Source organism: Neurospora hispaniola (assembly GCF_033458365.1).
Source record: "Neurospora hispaniola strain FGSC 10403 chromosome Unknown B0T23scaffold_2, whole genome shotgun sequence".
NCBI lineage: Eukaryota > Fungi > Ascomycota > Sordariomycetes > Sordariales > Sordariaceae > Neurospora > Neurospora hispaniola.
The window spans coordinates 1,203,152-1,226,901 of record NW_026944407.1 but is presented as its reverse complement, the minus strand read 5'-3'; the positions used below and the strand labels follow the sequence as shown (position 1 = coordinate 1,226,901).

Genomic DNA, 23,750 nt, shown 5'->3' with positions numbered 1-23,750 from the left:
TGTCCGATGTATATCAGTATGGCATAGCCTCCACTATAGTGCCATGTGCCCAGCAGCTAGCAACTGTTCCAAAAAAAAAAAAAAAAAAAAAAAAAAAAAAAAAAAAAACACGGTAAGCGTGTAGTACATTAGCCTCGGCCAACCTTTAGCACCGTCGGTCCCGCCGCTCTTCCTCAAATTGACCGGCACGCAGTCCAAGCCGTTATTTCCAACAAACAAAGCTCGGCCTTTTCGCTACTTTCACAGATATGCTGTTTCAAAACGCGACACCTGAAAAGGGTCTTGGCGGACTTGGCGACATGACCGGCGAGCTCTCGAGTAAGAAAGCCTTGTTGAGTGCTTGTACCTCCTGGCCATTTATTCACCTTGCTATCAGTGGGTGGAAGCTTGCAAAGAGGTTGAAGCGCTGGAGGGCGCGCACCACCATCGTGTTGGGTGATGGGATAGCTGCATGTGGCAGGCTGGCATTTTGGATGGGCACTAACTCCTCTGCTGAATACATAGTGTAGTGTGTGACTTTCTGAGTGATACCTGCCCTTTCTTTCAATGGACGAATCCGAAGCAAGGTGCTCGTCTGATGAGGAATGGATGAGTGAGTATTTGAAAGGCTTGACGAGACTCAGAAAGGGAAGCCAGGCTGTTGTTGCATTGTCAAGGGGGAGGAGCGGGGTTCATGATTCTCCATTGAGCTGTCGATGTACCTGCACCAAACCGAAGGAAGGGGGGGGGAAATCCTTATACAGAAATGATCGGCCATGCCCGTTCAAAGCATCAGAAGGCTCGTCTTAACTATTAATGTCGTTCTGTTTCTATCGGATGAATTTGACAAGGATCAGGATTCACTTGACTTGATCCCAGGCACGGGAGCCAGTACGAAAAGAGAAGACAGCGGAGACAGCGGGGATCGACTTTGTCAACGCAAGTATCCGTTGATAGATGCAGTGATTGTGATGAATTACAAAGACTGGTTTCTGATTGTCGAACGGGTATGACCCGCCCTGTATATACAAAGGACTATCTTCGTGAGAAAGGTAACTTAACACCACCTCGGCATATTCGTTCAGGTTAGTTCTTGGTTCCTTTCCCAGCTCCCGAGCCAGATGGCAACCTGCTACTTAGGCCAAGTCCATTGCCGAAACGGAAAGACACTTTCCCCATCAGCTGGCAAGAGATGGCGAGTTCGTTCACTCGTCACCAAACTGAAAAGTTGGTGCAGGGCATACACTACCTCCTCGACTGGACAAGGCAGCGCGGGGATGTCATATCAAGACGAAGAGAAAGACGAATACACGTAACTTGAATCGAATGAAGTAATGAAATTTCTTCACTCATGTGATCACGGAATCACCGTGCCTGCATATGCATGGTTGAAGTTTGAGCCTTCTCTTCTCTGTTATGTGCTGAGTGGAAATGGAAGACGGGGTTGATTGGGTGCGGAGCCTCGCGGGACTAGCGCAAGATGATGATGATGTTGAATACCTGGGGTACTGGTTCGGTAAGTTCATTTCTACTTGCCCAACTCGCCTTAATGTTCAGGTTTATCCAGCCAGCAATGGCAGGAGCCAAAGCGAGCTTGACCGAGATCGACGAGCCTGCCGTGGTTGGACTGGGGAATGAACGGTGTTTGTTGTTAACGTTGAGAACTTGGAAAAGGTTCCACCTCACTTCTTTGAATCTCAGTCGATACGATGACAAAGTCGCTGTGTACTGGAGACCCCCCCACCCAGTTAGCCGAGAGATATCACACAAAAGTACCTATATTCATATCATTTGTGTTTTCCACTTCCTACGTTCCGTCGTGTTTAGTAAAGTACGCAGTAAACTCATGACAAACCGTGGTAGATCCTCCGCAAGGATATCCTTGTACCAAAGGAACCGTACCTGGATGCATCCACTTTTCAGCTGCCGCCTCCAGGATCGGCAAGTTTTTCAGCAAAAATCGATATGGAAGAGTTTGAACAACCGTGGCCAAGGCTGATTTAGTCAGTCTTCTCGCGATGAAGTTGCCGGTATTCTCCAGACCTTGAACAACCTGCAAGCTTTTATTTCTTGTACGTATAAGGAACCTGCCGGGCCGGCGCCTGGAAGTGAACGACCCCATTGCGGGCGCCAGATGCTGTTTGATGTACGCTACAGCAAGGGCGCGGCGTCTAGCAGGGGGGTACAACACCATTCAGTAGCCTGCAGAGCGATGCACCCTGAGCTCAAACTTGTGGAGTTGTTTGGTGGAGTTAGCAGCTGGAGTTGGCACCCTCCGGGTTTAAGCACCAACGACGTTCGGATGATGCCGACATTTCAATATCTGAACCTTTCTGTCCTTGACCTGATCTCCAAAAACATAGAGGTATGAACCAACTATGAAAGGGTTCAAATTTGGTCGTGAGAACCTCTTTCGCCAGGCTGCAAATAATACGAGCTGCTAAAGTGGGAAGAGTCAGCGGTAGCTTGCAGTGCGCAAGTGTCTTTTATTTATTTTATATGTATATATGTATTGGCTTTGTGGTTTTCAAGCTCCTCGAGATATCGACACATCCCGACAACATCGAGCCAACCGGCTGTCCCCAATTCAGCCTGATAAACATCAGGATCAGGAGCGAACGATTCATGGCAGCCTCCTGTGAAAATTTCATTGATTCTCATGCGGATTTGAATATTGCGTGTGCCTGAGAGTGAAACACCAGCTAGGTACACCTTCTGGATTTCTCCTGCCGGTTGAACATTCTGTAGTGCTAGCCTCCCTCAAGCCTGCTGGTACCCTTACTTTTCGGGGAATTTGATGGCAAGGGTGTTGGGTTATGACGGACTGTGTCAAATCACAAAAGCTTTGTTGTCAACACAGCCGACATACACCACCACCATTACCACAAGTGATGGCATGCTGCGCGAGGGTCCCTGGTAAGTCCTGGCAGCTAAGGTCTCTGCAGGAGATCCAGGATGGCGTGAAAAAGTTCTTGGCTTATCACTTCCGGCCTGCTTTCAGTTGACGCTTCATAACTGTCGAGACTGTCTGGGGCGCCCGCGGGGGAAGGGGGGTTGGGTTTGCCAAAAGCAACTGTTGTCGTTGCGACATTGTATCTGTGCCCGAAGATCGTCCCCGGTTCATCAGGTCCAAGATCGCAATACCGTGGTGTAGTAGCCTACCTGACAAGGAAGGGTGATTAGTTGGTTGTCAATGGCTGCTATACTCATATTTATCTCAGCTATCCGAAGTCTGGGTTCAGTTCAGCGAATGTTAGCCGAGGCCAATGTGTTCTCTTTCTTTTCGCGATGATTACATTAGCTTGACTGTTTAGGATACTGGAACCAAGTCCATTGGAGACAAGATATCATGATGAATGGGCTAACTGGGAGGCCATCCTCTTGATCGTCCCCCTCCTAAACCCCCAGTCCCACACACACTTCTATCACCTACCTCTCCCCGCAACGCCATTTCCGCCCCGGGCAACGTTATGCTTGACAATTACACTTTCACCCGCTCAAAATCGAAGTTCGAATGTTCAACGCGTTCATTCACAATGGCCCATACGCATATAATAGCTAATCTCAATTCTTTCAGATAATGACGCCCAAATCTTCGACAGTCTCCTCGTTGAAGGTCGATTCGCTATTTATGACTGGACCATGCAAAGTCCTATCGATCTACAAAGCGTCACATTCGATCGACCAACGCATGTTGAGGCATGTCAAGGACCTGATAACTGGACATTTGACAAAACCACGGAAATGCAAGCTTGCAAAGCCAAGCTGAGCTAAGTCACCATAGCAGCGCAGTTTATCTTCAACAGCTGAATTAACAGGGCGGTAGGTGTGGTAATCATGTGGTAACAGCAATAACAGCTTAGGAAATAGGGCTAGTGCGTTTTCATACCTCATAAATCGGTACTTGGGCACTCTTCTGATGACATTGCCTAGACATCCCCGGGAAACTCACAGGAAATGGTTTCGCTCCAAAGACCCTGGCGACCACGCTTTCCGGCAAACACCTCCTATTGCAAATAACACGTTTGATGCACTGCAGATGTTGCCCGTCTTTCTCGATCTCCCTACCCGATCACCCACCTCCACCCCCCGGGGGGTTTTTTTTTTTTTTTTCTTTTTCTTTTTTTTTTTTCTCTTCCCCTTCTTCGCTTCCCGCTGACTACGTTTGCGAGCGCGCCGAACGCTCATCTCGAGTCTTGTTCCTGTTTACGCAAGCTGCCCGGGTCGGGGTGCTGGAACTGTGCGTAGCAAGAAGCACAAGGTTACTCACACAGAAAGGTACCCCTGCCTCCCCTGCCTCGACGTATCTATATATATTGGATGCGCCTCTCTACTCCCCTTATCAAAAATATATAAAGACCCCATACATCCCTCCATCCCCCACCATTACTTTTTGACATCATATATTCTTTCCGTCTTGATCTTTTTCTTACTTTAGCGACAGGCTCACTTCGTTGCCGACGATATCTTCGCTCCAAACCTTCGAAACCGTACCTGTTACCTGTCATCGATACTCTTGGGCTGCCCCGCTTGTTTACAAGGCATGGTTAAACTTCTCCCGTTCCCTTCATACTCTAGCAACCTGGACACTCTAATTTCTCGTTCAGTTAGTCCCCCAAATCTACCTAAGACGCCAGTTGCCCAGCAGAGTTTCGTTGCTGACTGTTGTAGACCCGGATTTCCAACTAAGACAGATCACTGTTCTTATAAACCCTCCAAACGCTTGAGCACTCCCACATCGTTGCACGCATCGTCGTCTATCCAGGACCACTACCCCATCATCCAGCTCCATACCTCCTTCATGGTCATACAACTGTACACCACCCTCACATACAACACCGTTTACCGAACGGAATAACACCCCGTTCTAACCACTGCTCCCATTGAGCATCACCTCGCCAACACCTTCTCGACGCAACATCAGCACAATGCGCTCTTCGTTGGGCTCCCAGTCCGCTGCCAGCGATAGCTGGACGTCGATCAAACTGTATACAAGCCGCCACACCAAGGACAGATTACCTGAATACAACGACGACGACGACGAATCATCAGCCCAAGTTGCCAGCATATTCTCCTCCAGTTATAGCGGCGACTTGGCGTCCGATATTGCAGAATGTGACCTCGTCACTGGCACTCGTGAGATGCCCTATCGCGCTAAATCTCACGGATGCTCAACAGAGACCGCAAGCTCGGACCAGACCTTCTTTGCCCACGAGGTCATGGATTGCCAGGAAACCGTAGCTACGGCTCCACCTTTGACAACTAGCCAGTCCCTTCCCAAAGGCCCTTCTCTCACTGCATCGGTCCTAGGGCAATACAGTGAGGTAACGGCCCAGCCCTACGTTGGTAACATACCCAGCTGGATTGAGGGCGCTGGCTTCGTTGGTCAGCTTGCCAGACCTGTGGTCTCCGAAGACTCTCCGACCACAAAGCCTCCCAAGTCCAAGCAAAGCATTTCGAGCAGCGTCGGATCTGACTGGGCGTATGTTCCCTCGTCCCCGGAGCAGGCGAGCCTGATTGCGGGTTCAGGCGGATGGTGCGGGGAGCCAGATGGCAGACATCTCCCTCGAGTCTCGACCCTCGACTTATTTGAGGACCCTATGCCTCTTTCTGCTTGAAAAGCGCATTGCTTCTGTGCTCTGGCTCACATCGGCGTCATGTAAGTGATGTTGATAATGTTCTGTCCTTCGTCTGTACTTTTCCTGGACAATCTTAATCCTTCCATTGTCCTGTTGCTGTCCGATGGGGGACAGTCTTGCCCATAATGTTCCACTACCCTCTCATTTACCCAGTCTTGTGTTACCTTCACCTATCTGTTCCCATTCAATGATTTTCACCTTTATTTGGACTTTGTTTGCGTTCATGTTCAAGTAACTCGCGGGAAAGCGTAATCATGTGGCATTTTGTTATCGCAAGCAGAAGGATGGGACGTTGGGCTCAAGATTGGACAACGGCTTATGGTACACCTCATGGCAGAATAGAGATGGAAAAATCAATGGCTGTATGTTGGTTGACGAAAGGAGATAATTGTAAGTTTGGGATAGTGGTTGTTTTCATTGCATAGAGTCTAGGATGTCCACGATAGCAATATAAACATGGTGTTCCTGTGAACCAACCTGGACCGAGGTCGATTACCGGGACGACGGAGAAATAGATACCGCTTGACCGAACGTGACGTCGCTATAATTGCAAAGCGACTTCGCTATCTTGGAACATGTTCGTGCGGGGTCCAAGTACAGCAAGGTTGAAGAAACAAGGGAACAGGAAATACAGCAGCCGATGCGGGGATAGAGATTGCCGGAGAATTCTGAATGCCGTTCTCCACGTTCCACTAGAGCGTTTGGAGAAAACCAAGTCCATGCTCCGAAATCTTTCTGTGTTTTCCTTCCAGTCAACGAGACAATATGGCTCACTAGCCATCGCCTAGCCATGGTTGAACTGCGGATGTACCATTTAGCCTAATTTCTCACCGTGCTACCTTTGGATATGTAGCCCATCCCAGGTCCCCAGAATGGACTCTGTTACCTACCATAGATAGTTACACATCGACATGTTCCTGCATAGATTAGTATCGGTATATAACCTATCCATCGCCCTGAGTGGATGACAGTCAATATGGAAAGCGTAGGCCAGTGCTTTTGTGATTTCTGGAATAATAGCACCGTTCAAGATCCGTCCTCGCCGCCATGTTCGGTTCATCGTTCTCAGGCTTCGGCCTGAAGAATATCCTGATTACTGGAGTGTTGCTCTTGTGCCCATCTTCCTCGGTTTCCGCGAAGAGCTCAAACCAATGGATCGATATCTGGGGCTCCATGCCGCAGCTTGTTGAGTCTGAAAACCTTCCTCCAGCTCCATATGTAAGTAGTGTCCGGATTCAGTATTTTAGCTTACCAGTAAAGAAGCAGACAACCCGTACACTAACACAAACTCTCAGAACGGCGGAGACACAGTCTTCAAAAACGCCACCCTGCGCCAGACAGTCTACATCACTCAAGATGCCTCGACCATCCGGTTGAGCTTCAGCAACGCCTTCGGCGGCTCTGAGCTGCCTATCACCGCAGTCACCGTCGCACTGCCCGCATCTAGAGCAGGGGCCGGCTCCGGCGCTATCAAGCCCGGGACCATCAAGACCGTCACATTCTCAGGAGGCCACCCAGACTTTCTCGTTCCCAACGGCGCCGTGGTCGTCTCGGACCCCATCAAGTTTCAAGTCAAGGCCCAGTCCGTCCTGACCATCACGCTCTACCTCGCCTCCGGCCAGGCCGGCCAGTCCATCACTGGACACCCCGGCAGCCGCACAACCAGCTGGCTTGCGCAGGGCAACCTCGTCTCTGCTGCCAACTTGTCCTCCACCGCTGGAGTAGCAAGCACTGACCACTGGTATTTTCTCTCCTCCATCGAGGCCTACCAGCCCGAGCGTGCCTCCGCCCTCTACCTTGTGGGCGACTCCATCACCGACGGCCGCGGATCCACCACCAATGCCAACAACCGCTGGCCGGACCAGCTTCTCGCTCGCCTTCAAAAAGCCGGTCGTTCGCTGTCATCGATCTCCGTCATTAACCAAGCCGCCGGCGGGAACCGCGTCCTAGCCGACGGTCTCGGTCCCAACGCCCTCGGCCGCATCGAGCGCGACGTTCTCGCCCGCCCTGGTTCCGGGGTTCGCTACGCGCTCATCTTTGAGGGGGTAAACGACATCGGTACCGCACCCCTCGATCAGGTCGCCCAACAATCCGTCGGCGACCGACTGATCTCTGCCTACGAGCAGATGATCACTCGCCTACACTCCCACGGGATCGCGGCGTTCGGGGCAACCATTACGCCTATGAGCGGGCCGGGACAGGCGTATGGTGAGCCGGAGAGGGAGAAGACGAGACTAAGGGTCAATGAGTGGATTCGGAGGAGTGGGAGGTTTGATGCGGTAGTGGACTTTGATATGGCTGTGAGGGATCGGGGAAATAAGACGATGCTGGATAAGAGGTGGGATAGTGGGGATCATTTGCATTTGAATCCGGAGGGGTATCGGGTAATGGCAGAGGCGGTGGATTTGGAGATTTTTGAGAGGTTTGCTGATGGGGTGGATAGGTATTTGTAGAGTTGTTGGCGAGTGGTGGGTCGGTAGGCAGTAGTTGGAGAGGTTCATTGGTGATCGGAATTTGTTCATGCTTTCGTCATCATTGCACCGGTCGCTTGGACTGGAATATCCGGTCTAGGCCAGCGTATAGAGTTCATTTGTGTGAAATGGGCGTCCTTGATGTATATCAGGCTTCTTCCTGCCGTGGTTTCAATTTTCCTTTCTTTTTGTTGGAGTGTCATCGTCAAAAGTTGAGTTTGAACGCTGCCGATGTTGTGTGCCTTTTGGATGGTCCAAAGCACCTCGAGGAGTGATCTAGACCAGAGTTCAGAGATTGAAAAAAAAAAAAAAAATAAAAAAAATAAAAAAAAAAAAATTTAAAATTAAAATCGAAAGGGGGAAGAAAGGGGAAAAAGGAGGAGAAAACAAGTGGAAAGATTTGTCTTTATAGGGCTGATTGACTTGTGGGGAGATATGAGCTCTCGGGCACTAACCCCTACCTCTGCGACACTTTGATGCACGATGAATGAGAATATGCAGGTTTTCGTGGCGCGAGTTCAAGCGGATAAGGAAACAATTAATGAAAGCAGAACAACAAAAACACACTTGGGAAAGAACGTGTGGTTACATGATAACGGCAGAGACAAACATGAAGGCAGCTCGGGCGTGGAGTTTGATCCATTTCCCGGACCTTTCCGGCGAACAACCACGCAAGCAGGATTCGGCATTTGTGTAGCACACCTGCCCGACTCTCTGCGGTTTGAGAAAGGCATCATCTCGGACATGAGACCAAGATTGAATAGACAGGGGTTGTAGGGCAGACAAATAATCCTGCCTAGCAGCCATGGCGAGACCTCATCGGCCTAGATCAACCCCCTGCTGCCCAATGGCAAAGTAGCGTAAAGACGAAAATGTGGTATATTTCCTTAGCATTCCGAGAACTCCGCCGAACATACATGCAGTCGACTTGTATACACTCCAACTGGCCTGTGTATCTTTCTAATCATAATAATAGCACATCCGAGCACGCCAATCAAGGCAAGCAGACTGATTAACCTGTCCCCTCGCTTCCGTTTTCCCTCCGTGTGTTTTGTTCATCTTTTGCCTCGTCCCATTAAACGCTGTTCTTTTACATCCAGAGACGGATGGTGCCGTCAGCACCGGCAGACACACACCACGGCTCACGCGGGTGCCAGTCCATGTCCAGAACACCAAGCTTGTTGACGACCTTGTGTCCCTTGAGCACCTTGACAGGGACAATGGTGGGGTTCTCCAGCTGGTCGTTCGGGACCTTACCGTGGAAGATTTGGAGAGTGCCGTCGTCACTGGCATCAGCGAAGAGCGGCAGGCCGCCCCTGTGGTACTTGACCTGACGAACCGCCTCGCTGTGAAACCTCATCGTCTTGTACGGACGAATGGAAAGATCCAGATCGTGCCACAAGAGACGCTTGTCGTAACTGCCAACAATCAAGTTGTCACCGCCGGGGTGGATATCAAACGAAGAAATCCTACAAAGTCAACAGAGTTAGCAAATCAATTTCAGTCACATTATCCGGGTGACAATGGGGATACGTACCACTTCGCGCCAGGCTGGACAACCTTGACCAGCTCGAGCTTCTGCAAGTCGTAGCAGCGAATTGTTCGTTGAGTGGCGACGAAGAAGAGAGGACGGAGGGGATGGAAAGACGCTGTCTGAGCCAAGCCAGAAAGCTTGCGGAAGGGAATCTGGGTGAGGTGCTTGGAGAGCGTGTGGATGGCTACGGAGCTCCTCTGTCCGGAAGGCGATACTGTCGCGAAATGGTCTCCTTTCCTGTGCCAGTTGATAACCTTCACGGTCGACCTGACTGTGATCCTGATCAAAACACCCTCATCCTCGAGCTTAGCACCGGGGCGGGCCCACTTGGCAGGAGGCTCCTTGCCGGGAGCAGCGCCGTGTTGCTGGCCGTTTGTAGCATAACCGAAGCCAACCGACAGGATATCTCTGCTAGCCTGGTCCAAAGCAGGAGTAACGCTGGCGTGTGTAGGAATCATGAGGTAGACATCCTCACCCACAGCAGCGGAGAGAATGAAAGAGTCCTTTGCGGGCCTCCACCTAACGGTGTTGACAGCCTCCTCACTGCTGAGCTTGACGGACCAGACTTGGCGACCCGTCAACAGCTCCCACACACGTACCGTACCGTCGTCGCCACCGCTAGCGACAGCAACACCAGTAGGGTCGATGGCAACGCTTCTTACACGGCCGTCATGGCCGCGGAAAACTGTTTGGGCAACGGTAGGGAAAGGCTTGAGCTCAGAAGGCGAAGGAAGCTTGGGCAGGAGCGAGTTGGGATCAATGTTGAGCCTGTTCTTCCGCACACGAGGAGCAAGGTAAAGGTCCATGCACCTCTCGAATCTCTCCTTGACGATCTCGCCATAACCGGGAACTTTCCGCAAAGAGTCGTATTTCTGAGGGAGATACTCCTTCTCGCGCTCCTCGGGGTCGAGCTTCTCCCACTCCTCTCTCTCCTCCTTGGTCGGTAGGTATTCTGCGGGCGGGTTGTAACTCATGTCGAAACCAGGAGGAGGCAGCTTGGGTGCCGGGATGTGCAAGGGGTTGACTTCTTGTGGCACCTCATCCTGCCAGATATCAAAGTACTGCTCCTCCTCTTCCTCCTCCTTCTCGCGCTCCTCAGGGGGCTTGTAGGGCAGGATCCTGCCTTCCCTAATGGCGCGAACAAGCTTCATAATCTTCTTGGCCTCGTTCTTGGAGGGGAGGAAGCGACGCTTGGGCTCAGGGGCAGCGCTCAGGGCTATTGACTCTTTAGTTGCACCGTTCCAACAATGATGAATGTGAATAGATCTAGACTTACGCATTTTCTCCTCGATACCAGTAAAGTATTCCACGGTTTCGGGGTAGGGGTTTTCCAGCTCGTTGGGAATCATACCCATCTGGACACGGCGAACAAGCTCCAATTCATCATCACTATGGGATGACAGTCAGTAAGCGTGACCCGAAGAAACCGAGCAACACAAAGGATGATGGGTTGGGTGCATACTTGAGGTTAAGAGGGTTGCCGGTGTGAATATCCGTAAGGCCAGTCCAGCCCTTGGGCACTTCGATGCTGTCGAGGAGAGCATCAAGAGCGTCGCCAGTGGCCGGGCGCATAATCTTCTTGCCGTTGATATCATAGCCGATATGGGGATAGCTGTCGTAGAAGCTCATGGGAATGTTGCCGATGGTGTTTGGCGCTTCTTGGGCATCGGAATCGTCCGAATCGTAGACGGGGTCGATCTCACTGTTGCATTCTCGAGTTAATCATGCTGGCATGGAACGATATTTGGTCCATTTGCAGAGCAACAACATACTCGTAGACGTAGCGCTCGTTGCCGTTCGCGTCCTTTTCGATCCGATAGTTCTTGTCTCCATCATCCTTCTCCGGCCGCTTGGGGTCGACTCCGGGTATCTCAATCTCAAGTTCCTCTTCTTCGTCCTCGAGAACAAGTTTGCCCATTGCCTTGTCGCCCTCAGCATCGGAGGGAATGTCGTCGCTTAGTAGGGAGCCCTCCTCATCTTCGTCGTCGCTGGTCTCGCTTCCGCTTTCCTGCTCGCCGTCCTGTTCGTGCTCATTGTCGTCGAAGTCAGAATCGAACTCGTCTTCGCTCTGCGACAGGGCGCCGTCAAAATCGGGTGCAATCTCGTCGTCGGACTCCGGCTCGGCGTCCTGGACCTTTCGCTTCTTCTCAGCGGCTTTTGGCCCCATTGTGAGTATGTGTTGATTTTTGGCGTGTCTTTTGCTGGTAAAACACCCAGATAGCGTCGCAGCGATAGGCGTCGAAAATTCCTAGCATACGAATTGGCCTGGGACTTTTTTTTCTGCCGGTTCTACAGCTCATGGCGGGGACGAATTGGTCTCACCGCCCTTGGCATTCCTGGCAGCTAAAGAGCCAAACATATTACCCTATCGGCTTAGCGTGTCAAAGAGCAGACTTGAATGGAGACACATGAAGCCAGGAGCATGCACTCCGTCTCTGATTTGTTATATCATGCCCGGATGAGATGAATACCGAACTCCAACCTCGATGCAGCATCCCTCTGCACCCCTACACCTGGCTTCAACCACGCACGATTCCACTTCTGTAGCTCGTCCTGCCCGTTCGTTCTGTGGGTATTGGCAGTCAAAACCGGCAAACCAGCATCAATTGAATACCCGGCATGATCAGATTTAGTCTCCATGGATCGCTTGAAATTACAGAGTTTTGTTCGAATTTTACCCCATTGCCTCTTTAGTGTACGTTTTTTGTCACCATCACGGTCTCTTTGCGCTTTCTAAGCATGGCAGTTGACAATATGTAGCACGACGCCTACTAGGGAACCTTGATGGGCTAGGGTTACTCGACACCTTCACACTACACTACTGCCATAAAACCAGGCTATAGTCATCCCACTACTAGCAAAAGGACATGCCTTTGGCTAGTGAGCCACATATACGTCCAAAGGCCTTGGATGTTGTTGTTCGGCAGATGACTGACACACTACCAGTGCCATTTGGGGCAACGCGGCAACAGACAGTCAGTCTCTGCATTATCTGTGTCAATTGCGGCTTATTAATAGTGGCATCAGGTCTGGCGCGACCAAGTGATCTTTGATTGCTTGCGTTGGCTCGTTAGCATTGCGGGCCTGGAGCATCTTGTCTGAAATCTGCTTTCTTTGCCCTCCTTTGAAAACGAGTCGATCCCATCATCCTAGGTCCCTTGTTACAACGTACATATCCATGCTCTTTGCCCATCTACTGTGTACACCACACTAGCGTCTAGATAGTGTCTTGAAGTACCACCGGGGCGATTTCTGTGTCTTCTAAGCGGGGCTTGCGGAGAGCCTTGGACGTTTACCTTACCACTCAACCCTTTTTACCCACCACACATCTACGCCCGCGCAAAAGAAGGGGAGAAAAAAGGAAAATTAAAGGAAAGGCCGGTTGCGAAAAACAGCCATGATCTCAAACAGCAAGGTCACTAAGGAGAAAGAGCCGGTGAAACGCCGTGCTTGTGACGAGTGCCGTATGTTTCGTCCCGCTCCCCGTTTCGATCCATATATCTATCTACCTCTACCCTCTAGTCAACAACCATGACTGCCCAACCGCACTGATATATCTAAATTAACAAATGCAGGGGCACGGAAACTTGCTTGCTCCAAAGAACCAGATGGCTGTGCGCGGTGTAAGCGCGAAGCCGTTCACTGTAACTACTCGGCCCAGAAACCCATGGGTCGGCCAAGGAAACGTCCTCACGTCGACGTGGCCGAGGCATCGCGAAAGGAGGCAAAGACTGATGATGTCCCCCCCAGCGAGACGGCGGCCTTGACCTATCCTGTTTCCATGCCCTTTGACGGGACCCTCAATCTGGACCTGGACATGTGCTTTCTCGACGTCACCAACACTGACATAAATTTCAGTGACATATTCGACCCAAATTTCCAGTTCGGATCATATGGCTTCCCCTTGTCCTTGGATTATGACATCCCCCAACCGGGACCGGTACCCGGGCAAATAGAGACCATGCCCAAGGAAGAGACAGGACATGCCAACCAAGCCTGGATGGATTCCACGGTTGCCGTCAACGCACAATGGCAGCCGGTACTTGGGGGATACCTCGATGTCAACTTTGACGGCATTGACGTACATGCGTCCACATTACATACGTCCACATCAGCTTGCTCCTCTTCATTACAGCAATACCCCTCGCCCTTCCCGAAGCGAGAACAACCAGAGGGGATATACACAAACACATCTCAAAATCACCACGGCTCCCGCCCGGCATCACGATCAGAAGTATCCGAATCAACCGTCCCCCATCTGACCCCCGGCGGCTCCTCCACCACCAGTCCCAGCGACAGCACCAACACCAACGACCGCGCCGTCGGTGGCCAGCCCGCCGCCCAATGTGCCTGCTCAGACAATCTCCGCGAGGCCATGGAGTCTCTCCGCATCGTGCCCACTGACAACATCACCCAAGCGCTCTACACCGTCCGTACCGTCACCAAGATAGCGCACGAGACCATCCTCTGTAGCATCTGCGGCGACCCTCTCGGTGGCAGTTCCTCCTCTGCCGCCAACACCGACACCGACACCAAGACCGACAACAAAAGCAACAACAACTCCGACGAGAACGAACCCCCTGACTCCGCCATCCAAAACATGGTCCTCCTCGCCGCCATCCTCCCCTCTCTCTCCTCGTCCTATACCCTCCTCCTCGACCTCGTCGAAAAGGAGACTCTCTCCGCCGCCTCTTCAGGCCACCACATCTTCTTCGATTTAGAAGGCTACGGCGGACTCTGGGGTCCCATTGCAACTTCCTGGAAGCGATGCGAGGACATGGTCGCCCTTCTCGCCCAGCCGCTGCCCCCCGCAACCTGGCGCCTGATAGCCCGCGCCATGCTCAAGCTGGATGTGTACGGACAAAACGGGGCGGCAGGGACGGCGAGTCAGAGGCCGGTGATTAGCTTGGGTGATGATGGTGGTTGTATGATTAGCCGGGACAAGAGTAATGGCAATGGCCTTCAAGAGCCGTGCGAGAAGGTAGAGCATATTGGACTCAAAGATATCTTTGCGAGGTTGGAGGAGAGGTCGAGGAGACGACAGGAGAGGTTGGAGGCATTGGTGGCGAGTGGGGAGTTGGAGGGGGTGATTCCACCGATCTCAGGGGGTCTTGATGTCGGGAATGCTAGAGAGAGGTCGACATCGCCGACTGCGTTGACGGGAATAACCACGACGCTGGCGGCGGCGGGCGAGGCGGATGAAAAGATAGAAGGAAAGGCGGACGGGAAAAATACGAGGTCACCGGGTATGAGGATCATTGCATCTGCGAAGAGTGCAATGGATAGGTTGTTGATTTCCTGAATTTTTTTTTTTTTTTCTTTTTTCTTCAAATTTTTTTTTTCTCTTTTCTTTTTTTTCATCTCTTGGGCGGTGATAAGGGCTTAGGAGGGAGGGTACGGAGTTGAACGCCCACATAAGCGGAAGCTTCATTGTTCTCTGTTGCTTTGGTATGGCATGACAGTTCTGTTACGTTCCAAGCGTGGAGTTCTGAGGTTTCCGGGTTTACTACTAGGCATTATTTGGGTTATGGACATAGCGATGGTATGAATGATCCTTTGTTTTTTTTTCGTCACGTTGGGTTAGTTGCGATTGGGAAGGGAAGAGAGTCTCGCTTCTAAAAATGAAAATTTCTTATTGTTCACTTACTAACGTGAATCTGTTGGTTCGAACGGTTCTGGTATGATACAATGTAGTATCTAGTGACCATTATTACCTAGCTATTAGCTGCTTTGCTTTTTTTCCCAAAATGTTTTAAGAATTTTATATATGTACCTATATATATCATGATAATACATATGACACACTTTTTGCACGTTTCCCACTAAGATCGGCCGGACAGGCGGGCTTGTATGAATCAAATTGTTGCGTACAGTACCTGTCACTTGCGATGAAAGGCTGTGGCATAACAGCAAGATGTCTTGGGACAAGCTTGGACTACTTGAACTTGATTCTTTCTAGGATGCATTGATCCATGAATCCATGAAATGCCTCTCAATTTTGGGAAGACTACTTTAAGACGAATTGCGTGATACGTGAAGGCCATCCCAGAAGTGTAGCGAATCCGACGTGTTCGGTATGTATGGCCACTCGAGTGACACGAATTGTACTACCCTCGGAAGTATCGTACATGAACGTATCGAAGAAACGTAGTCCTGATTTGAGTGAGATCTGAAGCGAAATTCCGGTCCATCATCGGTTCGATGGAAAATCTCAACCACTACGAAGAAACCTTTCTTTTCATCTCAGGACTATTTCGAGCATTGCAACAAACGCCTTGTTTTCAAAATTTCCACACCATGAGAACCGTCATACAGATAGAGACAGCCAAAAGGATTATACGCCGCTAATGATCAAAATTATACCACATCACATAACCCATTCCTGACTTTCTCCTAGGTACCCGTGACGTATTTTCAACTCCCAAATGAGATTCGAATCACCCTCCACATAGCATTGACCGGCGTGGCGGGCCATACCCATCATGTCTCCATTTGCTCGTTTCGCTTCCAAACCCATGTAGACAACACCCTTGCTTGGCTCTGATTGCCGAGCTCGAATCAGCAAGGGATTCTCATGTACCCCTACGCAGATCCTTCTCCCCTTCACCTCCTCTTTCGGACCCCTTAGTAAACCTTCTTCTTCTCGTCAATGCTGAACTGGCCCGGGCCAGTGTTGGTGAGGAGCAAGAGACCTCCGACGATGGAGAGAATCTGGAAGAAGTCGTACTTGGCGAAGTCCTTGTGAGGATGATGCTCGTGAAGCTACAATGGCACACGGTTAGCAGCGGTTCGATTTATTAAGACCAAAACAGAGCTGTGTCCGTTAGAAGAGAAATCACTTACAGTCCAGAAGTTGTTCACCAGAAGGTTGAAAATGCTCAGAATGACAACCAAAAGAGTAGAGCTGAACTTGGTCTTGAAGCCGACAACAACCATAACGCAAGCAACAAGGCCTACGAGTGAGACAATGATACGCCAGATGGTCCACTCTCCGCTGAAGACGAAGCCGATGAAGAGGAAGATGAGGAGGACACGGCCAGCAAGCTGGAAGTACATCTTGCGGTCCTTCTCCTCGAGCGTGGGGAGACCGGCAAAGGCCTTGGTCTTGCGCACCCATGAATCCGAGAGCACCATAAGCAGACCGCCCATAACAGAGAGATTGCGGAGGAAGAAGTTGAGGTCGAAGATGAGTCCGTAACCGAGCGCCTGGGTGACGACAACGCCAATGAGACCGCCGACGGCATACTCAGAGTACTTGCGGATGATGACGAGGGTGGAGCAGGAGGCCATAGCAATAACGTTGACGAGAAGGAAGAGGTGGGTGACGCCATTGGGAACTGGAGGATATCCATGATTAGTAAATGCTTGGCTAGCTGTGCGCAAGGTGCAGACTAATGGACCGTCGAAGGGCACATACTATGGCGATAGTCGTGAAGATACAGCAGCTGGTCGTTCCACTGTGTCATGATTCTGAGCGCATCCTCGATGAAGGTTACGACAATCAAAAAGCGGCCAATGGCGGGGAGGTATCTGTGTACACCACCATTCGGTCAGCAGCAACACCCTAACGTGCAGTAGAAGACGTCCCTCGACCAGGTCTGACATACGGCTTGATGGGCTCACTAAAAGAATCCAGGACGTCCTCAATCTTGCTCGTCTGCTTCCGAATTGCGTCGAGAGGGCTGGACTCGGTCGAGTCTTCGTTGACGGGTCCTCCGAAAGGGCTCGAGGCACCAATGCCATAGCTGCCGGGTCCCCGCATTTGCGCCATTGCGTGAGGTGCGATCGCGTCTGGTCTGGTTGATCAACTGAGTATGGCGTCGGAATTCGAGACGTTGTCAAGCGCAGGTGTTGCTCCTGGATCGCGAAACCAGGTTGGTGTTGTTTTGTGGAGGGATGAGCGCCGAGAAATGGGAGTGATGACGGAGGGTTCCAGCTCAGGGTGACTCCAGAGAGCAATAATAAATGCGGGACCGAGCTTGTACAAGTTCAGGTTGAGAGTGGAAGATGGGCCCTCGTTTCGATTCAGGCGCAGCAGCTTTCGGATTGAGACCTGGTGGTGAAGGTTCAAGGTCCGACTGACAGCTGAAGAGGTGGAAGATGCAATTGAAGGCAAGGTGGATTTGAAGATGGAAGTGCCCGGTGGTGAGGTCAGTCAGGTACCTTACCTAACATACAACTGTGTCCTTAACCAAATGTCTTTCCGTGATTTCCTGCAAGTGCCTCATCGAGAAGCTGCCAAGGTGATGGGGGCCTATGTTACAAAGTACATAGATTGCAGTAACAGCCACTCCTGAAAATGAAGTATCCTCCAAACGGAAATACACACAGCGGGCAACTGTGGGTCCCTTACTCTTGGCCGACGGGTCAACCTTCCGGTGTTTCGAGTTGCCCTGCCTGCTGGAGTGCCCGAGCATCCAAGGTCACCCAGCTGGACTGGCCTGTTGCGAGCGAGCGCACGAACCAACCGTTGTTTTTGGCACGGGAAGAATGGAGCCTCGGAAGCGATGGATCGCCAAAGACCCCACGCTGCGACTGGGTTTAGCTTTCTCGAATCTCGACTGTTTGGAAAGTGCGATCTGATCCGAATTTCCCCCTTTTGGAGACGAGAAATAGCTTCAAGATCGAAAAAAAAGGAGCCTCATCGTCGTGTCTGACACTTCTCCTGACTCCTATTCACCTCGATCTTAACATTCAGTAAACATGCTACCGCGACCCCGCTGCAAAAAAGTCAGAACTGCGCAAGGGCCCTCCTCAATGCAACAGCCCGATCAGACTACACTACGAATTAGGAAGCTCTTCAGGTTTTTTTTTCCCAGCCGAGCGACGATGCTGACAAGGTCGAGTATACCAGACAAGTGCAGGGGTCAATGCCTTCTCAGCTTCCATTACGGGCCGGCAAGGTCGTCCTCCGATCCACACATGCGTCCGCTAGGCCCGGTTCGGTGAGGAACGGGACTCGGTAGTTTGTCTTGTCGTGTCCAACGCATGGGAAGCATGCTCGACTCCAATGGCACAACCTTAATTTGTCCCATTGCCGCAATCCGGCATGACGGCGACGTCGGCATCGAGTTGGGGGGCCAGGACTTGACTATTTACGGTGATGGCGAGAGGTCCGGTTGGATTCCTTCTCACTTTGATTTACCAAGAATTGAAAGACTTCAAGCCAGACCTTCACTTCGATGGCTTTCGGTGTTCTGAAGCGCTCAAGCTAAATCATTTACAGCGAAGTTCTGACAGACTTACAACCCATCAACATTTCCAAAAGGTAAACCCTCTAGCATCGCCAGTCGCATATCCTCGAATCCCTATCACCTGCCGAACCAGAGTCTATCACTACTCAGAAACCACACTTATCAGGGAAAAGACCCACGCGTACTCCGAGGAAAAATCCTACACGCACCCCAAGCACCAGATCTGTACGGGCTTGTTATAACCATAACTTCACCATGTATTTTAGAACTGGTATCGACAAAGCTAGTCTAGTAGGTTGAGCCCTGCCAATTAAAATTGTTACCATCATTCCGGCGTATTTGAAGGTCGTAACGTGGCTATGCGTGATTTTGGTCGCAAGGACCAGCGCGATGAATGTGAGTACGAGATTCAACGGTCAGTTCAAGGGAAAATAGGCGCGAAAAAATAAAGAAGAAAAGAAGAAGAAAAAGGTACTGCTAGATATTGAGTGCCACTTGCGTGCTTTTCACCACATTCCATAGCAATCTGACCGTTGTGGCTGAAAGTCATCGAGTATATTTCTCCAACTTGGGGTGCGCGTAGGCAAATCTTGTAGTGCGCGTAGCATTTCTCATCAACGATACCTTACTTACCACATTCACCCTGAAGCGTGTCAAGAAGGTCAAGAAATGTTGGTTTGATAATGTCTCAATTAAGCTTAAACTCTCCTCAAACTCCTCGGCCAAAAGGCCTATCAGCTGGCCAACCACAAGGGAGCGAGTCAAAAGAAGACGGGAAGCATGGAAATCAAACAAAGACATACTCACGCCCCCTCTCCCCTCTCTCCCTATATCCACGGGGCCCTGTAGAAGAAAACCTGTTCATAAGTTTGCCTCCTACTGACTGGTTCCTAGGCCCCATGGAACGCGAGGGAACAAAGGGAGGGGCAACAAACGGGAAAAGGATGAGGACGGGACAGGGCCCGTTTCTTTGTGTGGTAGCTGCCTGACGGACCGATTCCCCGGATTTGGTGAACCGTTTCTGAGTTTGGTGTGGCTAAAACTTTGTTGGTCTAGATGGTGGTGCGCAGGGTCGGAGGGGCACGGTATGGTTTTGGTTTAGAGAAGTTAGCTTGAATTAAGTAAGGCGTTAACTTGGGTTTGGAAGTTGGGTAAGTCATCTGTGCGTAGATATGTAAGGATGTAAATCTCGAGGAGGACAGTCAATCGCCGTGGTGTATGGTTGCGAAGGCTCTGATAGTGATCAAAACGACAATATCGAGCAAGTGTCCTTGATTCAGCTTGGGGATACCAAAAACTAGGTAATACAAAACATTGACAGATTTCCACTCAACAGCAGCCATATATGTTTTTAGAACGCAGCCATCACGTAATTTGAGTTCGAGTCACACATGGCATAGGTTTGCCTATTGTCGCTCCCATTGATTCTCTCTGTGCCATTTATAGTCCTTCATTCGTTAAGCAACTTCCAGTTGACAGCCCCAAAATCAGATTACCACTCATCGCTTCTGAAATTGATTCTCCTCACCAACTGTCCAACCCTGTTTGGCACCTTCGTTGCTCCCGCTCTCATATTGCGGAGGAGGCGATCCCGGCATCGTCGACGGAGGCCTGACTGAGGTGCCGTCTCCGCTTGGAAGCTCGACCGGAGCTTGATAATTAACATCACGCGAGTGAGGAACCCTTGAAGCATGAATGAATCTTGGTTAACTGCCTTTCGGTTCTCATCTGTGGAAACATATAACTTACGAGCTGAGTTCTCCAATCATGAGAGGCGAGTTGGGCCCGGGAACAGGCGCGCTCCCAGGCGCGGACATTGCGTGTCCATTATAAGTATTGTATCCATAAACAGATCCCGGCGAGACAGGGTTTTGCTGTGGTGGGGGAGTTCCATATGGGTATGGAGGGTGCTGAGGGCTCGCCGTCATGCTTCGATACGGGTCACTGGGGTCCATGTGTGGATAAGTCGAGAAGGTCGTGAAGCTGGCTTGGCCGGGACTCTTCAGGCCTGCCGGTGTCGGGACAGGGCTGGCTGGATTGTGTTGGTTGTGGTATTGTGCCTCTACCATGGTCGGAGCACCAGCGGCATCGGTAGCGGGTGCCGGCGGATGAATGGCGCTCTTGCGATAGGCCTTTTGAAACCCTCCCCTTCGACCGCAGAAAAAGACCAAGGCAGCGGCAATGGCTACCACGGCGGCCGCGCCAATGGCGATTCCCGCGATGGCTCCGGCACTAAGGCCCGACTTTTTGCTTCCATCTGTTTTTCCATAATTTGGATCTTCAGCTTTCCATGTCTCTCCCGGCTTTAGATCGTATGTCACTTGTTCTGCGTACTTCCGTTGGGCATCCCATGAATGCGTAGCATTAGGGTTGATGACACCGATCATTTTATGAGTTGAACAGGAAGTACGAGCGGAGCAGTAGAAGAACATGGGCTCTTCAGTGTCAAGTGTGAACTGCCATTCAAGGGGCTATTTTGTGATTTTGTCAACGCCATGATCAAGTAGCCGTCATAATGCTTGGAAATCTATCAACTTACTTTATCGAAGCTCTCGGGGTCAGTATAATTCTCGCCGCTGGACCACATCCCGGCCTCATTAGGGTGGTAGAGTTCCCAAGGGAAACATGGAAATTCGAATTCAGCTCGTGCAACAGAGTGACCCGTGGGATAAAAATTGAAGCCTACCCAGCTTTAACGTTAGTGGGTTGATCAAATCGCACACTTCTTGAGTCGGATTTCACGAAGGGTAACGTACGAATGACATCGCCTTTCTTGGCACCAGTCACTTCGTGTGGCTCGAAAATATGCCCATGCTATAAATATGGTAAGTCACTGCTGCTTGGATCTTTGACGCTCGTCAATAATGACTTACTTTTCCCACCTCGATAACAATGACGTTTGGACCCGCTGCCCTCGTGGGTGTTGCGGAGATGGATGTCGAGGAGCTAGTAGACGACGCTTGGCTGCTGACGAACGTACTCGGTGCAACTGCGGACGGGATCGGGTTGGTACTGAAAATCTGTGCCGCCGCTGTTATCGAGAGGGCGGCAGTGGCCGCCCCGACGAACAGACGTGATCCGTACATGTTGTTGTTGTTGTCGATCTCCGCCAGGCAAGTCCTTCCTGGCGATAGGGTTTCCAGACGAGAGTATTCGTATGAAGGAGGGCGGAAGGGGAAAGAAAAAAAGTTCTAAAGTCTGGGGGGATGGTACAGACCCTCAGATAAAGAACGCGAGATAGGGCAGCCTCTTGAATGGAGTGTGTCCACAGCCACAAACCGGTAGGAACAAGCTTGCAACGGATACAGTGCAACTTCTGCTATCGACTTGGGTGGGCTGGGCCGTGGGAATTGAGCGGGGAGATGCAGCTCACAGGATTCCGGTATCAATAGACCGAGGGCGAGATGGTCAGTCGAGCGAACTGTGATGCCCGGAGAGGGGTGACTAAACGAGTGATTGATGGCTGATACCGAGTAGTTATTTTACTGATCACTGTCCGGCAGCAACTAAATCATCAACATGATAGACCTTAGAACGGGCATGTCCCAAGTCTTATGAAGCACAACCTTCGTTACAAGAAACATGAAACCAGTATTGCGTGCTTGTGGAGGGTGGTCCTACAAAGGAAACTGTCTGCCGTTCGTGAGACCGGTATCCGAGAATGAAGAGACAAAGGACATGGACGAGTGGCCAAGCTAGACACACCATTATCGACCTAGGTCAAAGGATTGAGTTCAAAATCTGGGAACGCCTCCGAGGGAAGGCCAGACAGGAACAACCCGTCCCACGAGGCCTCGTCGGATCTTTCCTGGTCATGAGGACGTTCAACACGATAATTCACTGTTGCCACCAAGTCTGCCCCTCCAGGCCGTTCATGCCGTCCACGGCGTCCAGCCTGTCTTTTGGGTCGTTAACATCCAGTCACAGTATACACGACGGAAGGTTGAAAGGCTCTGACGGTAGAATTGTAAAGCGACGACAGGAGGTGGAAATGTACGCCACGAAGCTTTCGTACGGACATGACTGCACGAAAGGTTACAAGAGGGCGAATGAGAGAGATGTTGTGACAACAAACTCGACCTAGCTCTGCATAACAACACCAACGACAGACAAGTGTCGTCCAATGTGGAAGGTTGGCTTATCTTGCATCTCACCCATGGGGTAAGTCTAACCTTCGCGTGTCCTGTTTCTGATTGGGTGTCGACACCGTGTCTGGGCTGAATATTCAAAGGATGTGGGGGAAATTGACCACTCCCTAGAGGGCTGAAAATGAAGCTGAAACCCTGGACTTCCTCGACCTGGGCATCTGTTAGATTTGTCTAGCATGGCTATTCCTGGGGAGGGGGGTTCTAAACGAGCTTCAGCCTTACATCTCTCATCGGGGACTACCCTGCACCGACAGGATGCCGGAATTCTTCAAACGGGGGCGAGGTGAGCGTTTACTGGCTGACCGTAGCCAACGTCCAGCCCATGCAGTTTCTCTCTGATCTGTTCCGCGGCAAGCGACACTCTGTCAGCCCGACTTCTTCAATGAATCGCGAACATGCCAGGCCGGCCTGTCTGCTCCTGATGAAAAAAACGGTCCTTCTCCCGATAGCCTTCTTGGTTATTGCGTCAGGGAGTCCGGCTGAGAATATCGATTACAAGTTCCAACATCCCGAAAAAGAATCCAGCCCCTGCTCGACAAGCCTCCACAAAAGCCACCCGGAGAAACGCTGCTGACGTTCCCGCATCCGGCCCAACGTGGCCCCCACGACACCAGTGTGAAATGGACGAAGCTAACATGGCGGCTGGCGCACCATGATCAATGACCAGTCGTGTCAGTCTTCTGGCATGCTTGTGACACTCCCCGCTGCTGCCGTGTACACTACTCCGTCCTTCCCGCTGCAGTACTGATCCTCAAACTCGCCACAAGTTGTGCGCCTGTAGGCAC

The 23,750-nt window shown here is 51.1% G+C and overlaps 7 protein-coding genes across 7 annotated transcripts; 4 read left to right on the top strand and 3 right to left on the bottom strand.

Annotated features, from left to right (window-relative positions):
- The first annotated feature begins 1,226 nt into the window (after positions 1-1,226).
- Positions 1,227-2,010, top strand: B0T23DRAFT_69799 (uncharacterized protein). Its single transcript, XM_062841662.1, has 2 exons — positions 1,227-1,751; positions 1,855-2,010. Exons 1-2 carry the CDS (start codon positions 1,460-1,462, stop codon positions 1,956-1,958), a joined length of 396 nt encoding a protein of 131 aa, XP_062695202.1. The 5' UTR covers positions 1,227-1,459; the 3' UTR covers positions 1,959-2,010.
- A 2,487-nt stretch (positions 2,011-4,497) lies between these two features.
- B0T23DRAFT_373068 (uncharacterized protein) lies at positions 4,498-6,090 on the top strand. The gene is made up of 2 exons (XM_062836779.1): positions 4,498-4,520; positions 4,591-6,090. Exon 2 carries the CDS (start codon positions 4,908-4,910, stop codon positions 5,595-5,597), a length of 690 nt encoding a protein of 229 aa, XP_062695201.1. The 5' UTR covers positions 4,498-4,520; positions 4,591-4,907; the 3' UTR covers positions 5,598-6,090.
- A 548-nt stretch (positions 6,091-6,638) lies between these two features.
- On the top strand, positions 6,639-8,432 carry B0T23DRAFT_437703 (SGNH hydrolase). The gene is made up of 2 exons (XM_062840633.1): positions 6,639-6,836; positions 6,914-8,432. Exons 1-2 carry the CDS (start codon positions 6,666-6,668, stop codon positions 8,069-8,071), a joined length of 1,329 nt encoding a protein of 442 aa, XP_062695200.1. The 5' UTR covers positions 6,639-6,665; the 3' UTR covers positions 8,072-8,432.
- A 530-nt stretch (positions 8,433-8,962) lies between these two features.
- On the bottom strand, positions 8,963-11,875 carry B0T23DRAFT_332276 (ribosome biogenesis protein erb-1). The gene is made up of 5 exons (XM_062835739.1): positions 11,396-11,875; positions 11,086-11,325; positions 10,900-11,012; positions 9,627-10,839; positions 8,963-9,558 (listed from the first exon to the last, which is right to left on the bottom strand). Exons 1-5 carry the CDS (start codon positions 11,788-11,790, stop codon positions 9,180-9,182), a joined length of 2,340 nt encoding a protein of 779 aa, XP_062695199.1. The 5' UTR covers positions 11,791-11,875; the 3' UTR covers positions 8,963-9,179.
- A 1,145-nt stretch (positions 11,876-13,020) lies between these two features.
- Positions 13,021-14,925, top strand: B0T23DRAFT_402152 (uncharacterized protein; the record flags this gene model as incomplete). Its single annotated transcript, XM_062838645.1, has 2 exons — positions 13,021-13,087; positions 13,199-14,925. The coding sequence occupies 2 exons, from the start codon at positions 13,021-13,023 to the stop codon at positions 14,923-14,925; spliced, it is 1,794 nt and encodes a 597-aa protein (XP_062695198.1).
- A 1,096-nt stretch (positions 14,926-16,021) lies between these two features.
- On the bottom strand, positions 16,022-17,592 carry B0T23DRAFT_69598 (SURF4 family-domain-containing protein). Its single transcript, XM_062841660.1, has 4 exons — positions 17,231-17,592; positions 17,041-17,153; positions 16,467-16,960; positions 16,022-16,385 (listed from the first exon to the last, which is right to left on the bottom strand). Exons 1-4 carry the CDS (start codon positions 17,392-17,394, stop codon positions 16,248-16,250), a joined length of 909 nt encoding a protein of 302 aa, XP_062695197.1. The 5' UTR covers positions 17,395-17,592; the 3' UTR covers positions 16,022-16,247.
- Positions 17,593-20,316: 2,724 nt separating this feature from the next.
- On the bottom strand, positions 20,317-22,333 carry B0T23DRAFT_437699 (uncharacterized protein; the record flags this gene model as incomplete). The annotated part of the gene is made up of 5 exons (XM_062840632.1): positions 21,691-22,333; positions 21,574-21,631; positions 21,357-21,499; positions 20,567-21,288; positions 20,317-20,500 (listed from the first exon to the last, which is right to left on the bottom strand). Exons 1-5 carry the CDS (start codon positions 21,901-21,903, stop codon positions 20,317-20,319), a joined length of 1,320 nt encoding a protein of 439 aa, XP_062695196.1. The 5' UTR covers positions 21,904-22,333.
- Positions 22,334-23,750: the final 1,417 nt, after the last annotated feature.